General features: G+C 40.0%; 1 protein-coding gene across 1 annotated transcript in view; it reads left to right on the top strand.

Moving 5' to 3' along the window:
- Positions 1 to 3402: 3402 nt before the first annotated feature.
- Positions 3403 to 9750, top strand: part of LOC138786569 (complement component C9-like) — a 35519-nt gene continuing 29171 nt past the window's right edge. The window contains exon 1 of the mRNA XM_069963554.1: positions 3403 to 3662. Coding sequence (XP_069819655.1) covers positions 3403 to 3662 — 260 coding nt within the window. The remainder of the gene's footprint in view (positions 3663 to 9750) is intronic.

Genomic DNA, 9750 nt, shown 5'->3' with positions numbered 1-9750 from the left:
TTTGGTATGAATGAGGAATTACTTTTTACCGGCTTTTTGGGCTAATTCCCTCCTCCCCCCCCCTTTTTTGCCTCCTCTTTTTGTTTCTCTTTCTCTTTCTCTTTCTATAGCCTTATGTCCAGAGCCTTGGTCCATTAAATACCATCTTGGCCCTTAAATACACCTCGAAATTTTCCACATTTTCTGGAGGATGCACTCGTGTGGTCGGAAATGGTAAGTACATGCACATATGTATTTATATATACTCTGATTTTGGTGCACATTCATATTATATATATCTTTTTCACTTTCACATCACGTTCACATACACCTTTTATTCTTCATCATTCATTTATTTTCCCCTACCTCATCACTTACACCATCCCACTTTTACACACCTTCATCCAAGTACTTGCACCACACATCTCACTATCATGTTGGTTCACTTAGTCACCTTGTTTTTTTTTGAGTTTCTCACATTTTTTCCACGTACCTAGCACACTCTCCTACATATTCACAAGCACACTTACACACATCTTTCATTAGTACACATGCATTCACATCTGGACAAACAGTCCATAAAATATTTACCCAATATTTATCTTTACATTTATCCTTCATATAGTGTATCCTCCACATGCCCAATATACACACATACAATAGGTTTGCCCCATACTTACACTTCCTTATGATGAGGGATCCATGTGTGTCTTCTGTCCCATTGCTGATACCTCCTTAAAACTCTCCTGTTTGTCTACTCTAGGATGTTTACATTGACCAAACTCTATAAAGAAATCGGGAAAACCATTAGATTTGCTAAACCTACTCATACTGTCAAGAACGGATAATAATTATCAACTAACGCTTGTCTGCTTTGTCTGAACGGTGGAGTATCCCTGGCCCCAGAGCCTCCCTTGTATGCCCAGCGGACTTTTATTTTTCTCTTTGCTTCGGGGGTTTGGAGCACTTACATTGTCGTTTACATATGTTTTAATCTATCTATTGCTCTATATAGTATTTGTTTACAGCCTGTATGTGATCGATTACATGTTTACCATTTGCGGGCACTAACGTACCCACAAGTGGTCTCTCTTGGGCTAGATGTTAGAGATTCATGGGGAATATATATTGAGTACATCGTTATGTATTTGTAGGATATCTGGGGGGGATTATGTATTACTGAACTATTATTATGGAAATCATGTATAAGTACACTTTTCTCCCCCCCACTATATTATATCTATGCACTTTTTGGGGGTGATCTTTAATGTTACTATGTTTGTTACTGTATTTACTCCTCCCAATCTTTAGTCATTTATTTATTTATTTACTAATATATTCTTATATTATGTATGAAAGGTGACCTACTATCAGTCCCATATTCTTAAAAACCTTGTACCCTGTAATCACTATGTATATACAATTATTATGTAACCATGGCTGTTGGATTTAATATGTATACGAGATGTAGGTGCTACATTACATGCCCCTCATAGGTATATGGCCATGCACACAGATCCATTATATAGATATGACCATGCTCGGAATTATTTGCGCACGCGCTGACACTTAGCTCTTTATTAGAAGTAATAGATACACGAGAGGTAGGTGCTACATTATTTTTCCCTTACATATATACTGCCATGCACACAGATCCACTAATTGGTTATAGCCACTCTCTGATTCACCGGCGCATGCGCTGACACTTAGCTCCCTCTTTTATAAGTTTATAGTTTGGTACGGGAGGCGCATGCGCGTGTGACTTGGAGACTTCATTGGTCTGAGCGGTGTCTCTTGTTTAGTGCGCGTGCGCTGCTACGGAACTTTTACTTTTGCCATAGTATGTGCAGACCATTAGAACGCATGCGCGCAACATGATTCCTACAGGGTCTAGTGCGCATGTGCGTAACGTCATCTTGGGTCAGAGGGCACTTCCGGTCCGCGCGGCGAGAAGGCATGGCGGCGTCAGGTGTTGTTCATAGCAAGCAGATCTTTAGGTATTTAAGGCAGTACAGAGCACTAGTTTGTTGTCCCTGACGAAGTCGCATTGTGCGACGCAACGCGTTGGGCATTCCTCTCTCTTGTCCACTCGGCATTGGCTGCGGTACAGGTTGTATATATTTTTTAGTCCCCTCTGGAGTGGGGCTGGCATTTGTCTGTACTTCAGCCTGTCTGTCTATAGGGGAAGGTGGCAGTTCATTATGCATTTTTGAACCTTATTCTGCACTGTCTGCACTTTGCCTCTACATACAGCAACTGATTATCCTTTTCTTCTCCTTTACTGTGGGAGCTGGGCAGCCTACTGGCTGCGGTTTAGTGGACATAGAATTTTAGTGTTACTTATCATGGCATGCACTAAATGTTTCTGTTTTTAAATGTTTTTACTGTTTGTTCTGTACTTTAATAAATTTGATTCTTTGATATACTGCATTGGGTGTGCTGGTTCAGTACTTTCTCTTTTTCTTTGACATTTATAGCTTCATATTTAGTACTGTAGCACCCCTATCTCTTTCATTATTGTCTGTGGTGCCCTCCCTCTTTGTTCATTACATGTCATTTAGGCATGTAGACATGGTCAAGACAATCTCCTGCAGTTCAAACCGAGCATCAGTATGGGGAAGAAAGGTAATTTGTGTGCCTTTGAACGTGGCATGGTTGTTGGTGCCAGAAGGGCTGGTCTGAGTATTTCAGAAACTGCTGATCTACTGGGATTTTCACGCACAACCATCTCTCGGGTTTACAGAGAATGGTCCGAAAAAGAAAAAACATCCAGTGAGCGGCAGTTCTGTGGGCGGAAATGCCTTGTTGATGCCAGAGGTCAGAGGAGAATGGGCAGAATGGTTCGAGCTGATAGTAAGGCAACAGTGACTCAAATAGCCAACCGTTACAACCAAGGTAGGCAGAAGAGCATCTCTGAACACACAGTACGTCCAACTTTGAGGCAGATGGGCTACAGCAGCAGAAGACCACACCGGGTGCCACTCCTTTCAGCTAAGAACAGGAAACTGAGGCTACAATTTGCACAAGCTCATCAAAATTGGACAGTAGAAGATTGGAAAAACGTTGCCTGGTCTGATGAGTCTCGATTTCTGCTGCGACATTCGGATGGTAGGGTCAGAATTTGGCGTCAACAACATGAAAGCATGTATCCATCCTGCCTTGTATCAACGGTTCAGGCTGGTGGTGGTGGTGTCATGGTGTGGGGAATATTTTCTTGGCACTCTTTGGGCCCCTTGGTACCAATTGAGCATCGTTGCAACGCCACAGCCTACCTGAGTATTGTTGCTGACCATGTCCATCCAGGCCCGCTTCTGCCATGAGGCGGAATGAGTATTCCGCCTCAGGCGGCAGATTTTGCGCCCCTGCAGGGGGCGGCAAGATTTTCCCCGCTGCTGTCATTTTAGCTAAGTTTAACCTAGCTAAATGACAGCCACAGCACAGGCTCACCAGACCTCGCGAGTCGCGCTGCTCACGGTCACCACCGGCGTCTCCTCGTCGTACCGTCGGGCCGGCCATTCCGACGTCACCCGTCACGTGACCCGGCTTCCTTCTTCTGATTGGTTAAGTGCCTGCGCCATGGACGTCCGCCGCGGCGCTACTCAGCTGAGGTCACGAGACGTGTCCAGGAAGAAGAAGTGCAGTTCGGGTCTTCGTCTGCGGAGGAGAGGTTGCCGTGCGACTTGGTAAGTTCCTGGGGTGGGAAGGGGTTTGGATGGGTGGCGGGCGGCTTGCAGAGGTGCGGAGGTGCGGGGGTGGGTTGTGGGGGGATCTGTTAGTTTTTTCCGGGTTGGCAGTCTATTGTCATTATGAGGAGGTCTCTGCATTGAGGTGGTCAGGGCCTCTGCAGAGACCTCCTCATAATGACAATAGACTTAATGCTGCCAGGGCCTTTGTTTGCTGCTTTTTCACTTCTTTTTTTTTTTTTTTTTTAACAGGTACAGACTGGACTACTTCGAAAGAAGATTTTTACATTTTTTATTTAATAAAAGGGTCAACGAGGTGTCTCTGGGGAGTTTTATTTCAATAAAGAGCTTTTTGAAATTGTTTTATTTTTTTTTTTTACTTATTTTCTGGCTTGGTAGTGGAAGCCATCTAATAGATGGCGTCCATTACTAAGCCAGGCTTAGCGTTAGTAAAAGGGCTAACACTAACTCCCCACGCTTATTACCCCGGTACCCACCACCACCAGGGGTACCGGGAAGAGCCAGATACCGTCAGGCCTGGAGCACCAGAAAATGGCGCTCCTGGACTGGGCGGCAGCAGGCTGGCGTTATTAGGTTGGCAGTGGCCAAAATAAATGGCCCCTGCCACCCTGATAGCGTCCGGCTGCTGTTGCTTGGTTTTGTATCTGGCTGGTTATGGAAAATGAGGGGGACCCCACGCATTTTTTTTTTCGATTTATTTATTTATTTATTTAATAAAACATTCATGGGCCCCCTTATTTTCTATAACCAGTCAGATACAGAACCAAGCAACAGTAGCCTGACACTATCATGGTGACAATGGCCAAAATAAATGGCCCCTGCCACACTGATAGCGTCAGGTTGCTGCTGCTTGATTTTGTATCTGGCTGGTTATGGAAAATGAAGGGGACCCTATGTATTTTTATTTACTTATTTGATAAACTAATGCATGCTTTGACCCTTCAGTTTCCATAACCAGTCAGATACAGAACCAGCCAACAGCATCCTGACACTATCAGGGTAGCAGTGTCCAAACATAAATGGCCCCTGCCTACCTGATAGTGTCAGGCTGCTGCAGCTTGGTTGGTTATGGAAAATGAGGGGGACCCCACACATTTTATTTATTTAATAAACTAATGGATAGGGTCTCCCCTATTTTCCATAACCAGACAGATACAAAACCAAGCAGCAGCAGCCTGACACTATCAGAGGCAAGCGCCATTTATTTTAGTTATTGCCAGCCTAATAACGCCAGCCTGTTGCTGCCTAGTCCTGGATCATCATTTTCTGGCGTTCCAGGCCAGACAGTATCTGGTTCTTCCAAGTACCCCTGGTGACAGTAGGTACTAAAGGTAATAAGCATGGGGGTTAGTGTCAGCGCTTATAATAGCCAACACAAAGCCCTAGCTTACTAATGGATGCCATCTATTAGGCGGCTTCCACTACTAAGCCAAACATAAGTAAGAAGAAAAACAATTTAGCAAAGCTCTTTATTGAAATAAAATACCCCCAAGAACCCTTGTTGACCCTTTTTCATTAAAAGTAAGAATCTTCTATCTGAAGTAGTGCAGAATGAAAGTATTAAAAAATGTAAACAAAATAAAATGATACTTACCTGCCCTTGGTCCACCTTTATCAGTCCCTAAGGGTCCATTTACACAGAAAGATTATCTGACAGATTATCTGCCAAAGATTTGAAGCCAAAGCCAGGAATGGATTTGAAAAGAGGAAAAAAATCGCAAGCTTTCCTTTATTACCTGTTCCCTGTTTATAGTCTGTTTCAGGCTTTGGCTTCAAATCTTTGGCAGATAATCTTTCTGTGTAAATGGACCCTAAGGGGTCATTTACACAGAAAGACTATCTGCCAAAGATTTGAAGCCAAAGCCAGAAACAGACTATAAGTAGAAGTCAGGTCATATAGGAAAACCTGAAATTTCTCCTCTTTTTAAATCCATTCCTGGCTTTGGCTTCAAATCTTTGGCAGAAAATCTGTCAGATAATCTTTCTGTGTAAATGGACAAATGTGACGATTTGCAACACCAGTAGATTTTGGCAGACAATCCAGGCTGTGTGTCAAAATCTGGTGCCACCTTTTGCTCTTTGCTTGAGGCATTCAGCAGAAGTACAGCAAACCTCATAGAGCTGTGCCCTGTAGCCAGCGCAACGAATTTGCACTTGGTGAATATAACCATGTACCACATGGTTATATTCACTGCTGTGGTGTGGTTATGCATTTGGTATATTTACTGCTGATATATATATATATATATATATATATATATATATATATATATATATATATATATACACAGTGGTACCTTGGTTTAAGAGTAACTTGGTTTTAAGAGTGTTTTGGTGTAAGAGCTCCGCTTATTACGTCATATCTACGGTCAACAATGACACAAGAAAGACTTGTTGTTCTTGGGGGGGGGGGCGCCATTTAAATTTTCGCCTCAGGCAGCAGAAAAGCTAGAATCGGCCCTGTGTCCATCCCTTTATGACCACAATGTACCCCACATCTGATGGCTACTTTCAGCAGGATAATGCGCCATGTCATAAAGCTAGAATCATCTCAGACTGGTATCTTGAACATGACAATGAGTTCACTGTACTCAAATGGCCTCCACAGTCACCAGATCTCAATCCAATAGAGCATCTTTGGGATGTGGTGGAACGGGAGATTCGCATCATGGATGTGCAGCCGACAAATCTGCGGCAACTGTGTGATGCCATCATGTCAATATGGACCAAAATCTCTGAGGAATGCTTCCAGCACCTTGTTGTATCTATGCCACGAAGAATTGAGGCAGTTCTGAAGGCAAAAGGGGGTCCAACCCGTTACTAGCATGGTGTACCTAATAAAGTGGCCGGTGAGTGTATATCATCATATATATTCCACCACATATATCACCATACATATCACCACATATATCTCCACATATATCACCATACATATCACCATACATATCACCGCATATATCACCATATATATACCACCACATGTATCACCACATATATCTCCACATATATCACCATAGATATCACGACATATATCACCATACATATAACCACATATATCAACATAAATATCACCACATATATGACCATGCATATCACCATACATATCACAACATATATCACCATACATATCACAACATATATCACCATACATATCACCATATATATCACAACATATATCACCATACATATCACAACATATATCACCATATATATCACCACATATATCACCATACATATCACAACATATATCACCATACATATCACCATATATATCACCACATATATCAGCATATATATCAGTACATATATCACTATACATATCACCACATATATCACAATACATATTACCAAATATCACCGCATATATCACTATACATATCACCGTATATATGACCATACATATCACCACATATATCTCCATGCATATCACTATATATCACCATACATATCCCCACATATAAAACCACATATCACCACATATAACACCATACATATCACATACATATCACCACACATATCACAACATATATCAACACACACATCACCACATATATCACTATATATACACCACATATTTCACCATATATATCACGACTATATCTCCACATACATTACCATACATGTCACCACATATATCACCATATATATACCACCACATATACCACCACATATATCTCCACATATATCCCCACATATATCACCATACAAATCACCATACATATCACCACATATATCTCCACATATTTCACCATACATATCAACATAGATATCACTACATATATCACCATACATATCACCATACACATCACAACATATATCACCATACATATTACCAAATATATCACCACATATATCAGCATATATATATCACTATAAATATCACCACATATATCACCATACATATCACCAAATATCACCGCATATATCACCATACATATCACCACAAATATCACCATATATATCACCAAACATATCACCATGTATATAACAATATAACACCACATATATCGCCATATATATCACCACATACAGTATATAACCATATATCACCACATATATCACCATACATATCACCACTTATATCAGCGCTTCTCAAACTTTTTCTTTTCATGCTTGATAATGATCTTGTGAGAAGATCGAAACGTTGCATCTCTGTATTTTTTACACTTTTTGTAATAAACTACATCTTTTTCACGTATGCTGGCGTGCTGCTGAATATCTTTGCACACATATATCACCATAAATATCACCACATATATGACCATACATATCATCATACATATCACAACATATATCACCATACATATCACCATATATATCACCACAAATATCACCATATATATCACCAAACCTATCACCATACATATAACTATATAACACCACATATATCGCCATACATATCACCACATATATAACTATATATCACCATACATATCACTTCTTATATCAGCGCTTCTCAAACTTTTTCTACCGGAGCCTCACCCAATAGACCAATGCAATGCTTGCACCTCACCAGACTGACCAAGAGGATGCCTGGGCCTCACTATCTGTGGTGAAAGTCCATTTAAAAGCTGGAAATAATGCTAGGGCTACTTTTCACCGATCTTCCAAGTTCTCTATACTAATAAAGGAAGTACAAAATAATTTAATAATGTTGCTAAAATGGAGATGTTTGCAAACAGCAAAAGGACTGTGCAGATCACAGTCACTTTTGAGAAAACTGGCTCCCCAGCTGGGCCTCACCAACAACTAGGGGGCGCCTCACTGGTGGAGAAGCACTGACTTATATCACCACATATATAACCACATATATCACCATTTATATCACCACGTATATATTTCCATATATGACCATATATATCACCATACATATCACCTTATATATGACCATACATATCACCACATATATCACCATGCATATCACTATATATCAAAATACATATCCCCACATATATAACCACATATCACCATATAACACCATACATATCATATACATATCATCACATATATCACTACATATATCAACACACACATCACCACATATATCACCATATATATCACCACATATATCACCATACATATCACAACATATATCTCCACATATATAACCATACATGTCACCACATATATCACCATATATATACACCACCACATATATCACCATACAAATCACCATACATATCACCACATATATCACCATAAATATCACCACATATATCACCATACATATCACAACATATATCACCATATATATCCCAGCATATATCACCATATATATCACCACATATACCAGCATATATATCACTACATATATCACTATACATATCACCACATATATCACCATACATATCACCACAAATATTACCATATATATCACCAAACATATCACCATACATATACCTAAATAACACCACATATATTGCCATACATATCACCACATATATAACCACATATATCACCAAACATATCACCACTATCACCACATATATAACCACATATATCACCATTCATATCACCACGTATATATTTCCATATATCACCTTATATATGACCATACATATCACCACATATATCACCATACATATCACTATAAATCACCATACATATCACCACATATATAACCACATATCACCACATATATCACCATACATATCACATACATATCACCACCACATATATCACCTTGCATATCACCACATATATCACTACATATATATCCATACTTATCACCACACACATATAACCACATATCACCACATATATCACCATACATACTGTATCACATACTGTACATACCATCACATATATCAGCACATATATCACTACTAGTGATGAGTGAATAGTGAGATATTAGAATATTTGATATTCGTACGAATATCCCGCAAATATTCGAATATTCGATCGAATATTCGATCCCATTAAAGTCTATGGGAACAAGTATTCAATTAGTGAAAAACATCTATTTGACCATTTGGAGGGTGAAACCGGAAGCTGGGGGATTTGAATGCTTACGAATATTCGTCGAATATTCGCGGGATATCCGTACGAATATCGAATATTCGAATAT

Source organism: Dendropsophus ebraccatus, chromosome 3, assembly GCF_027789765.1.
Source record: "Dendropsophus ebraccatus isolate aDenEbr1 chromosome 3, aDenEbr1.pat, whole genome shotgun sequence".
Classification (NCBI taxonomy): domain Eukaryota; kingdom Metazoa; phylum Chordata; class Amphibia; order Anura; family Hylidae; genus Dendropsophus; species Dendropsophus ebraccatus.
This window is presented reverse-complemented; position numbering and strand designations above follow the sequence as displayed.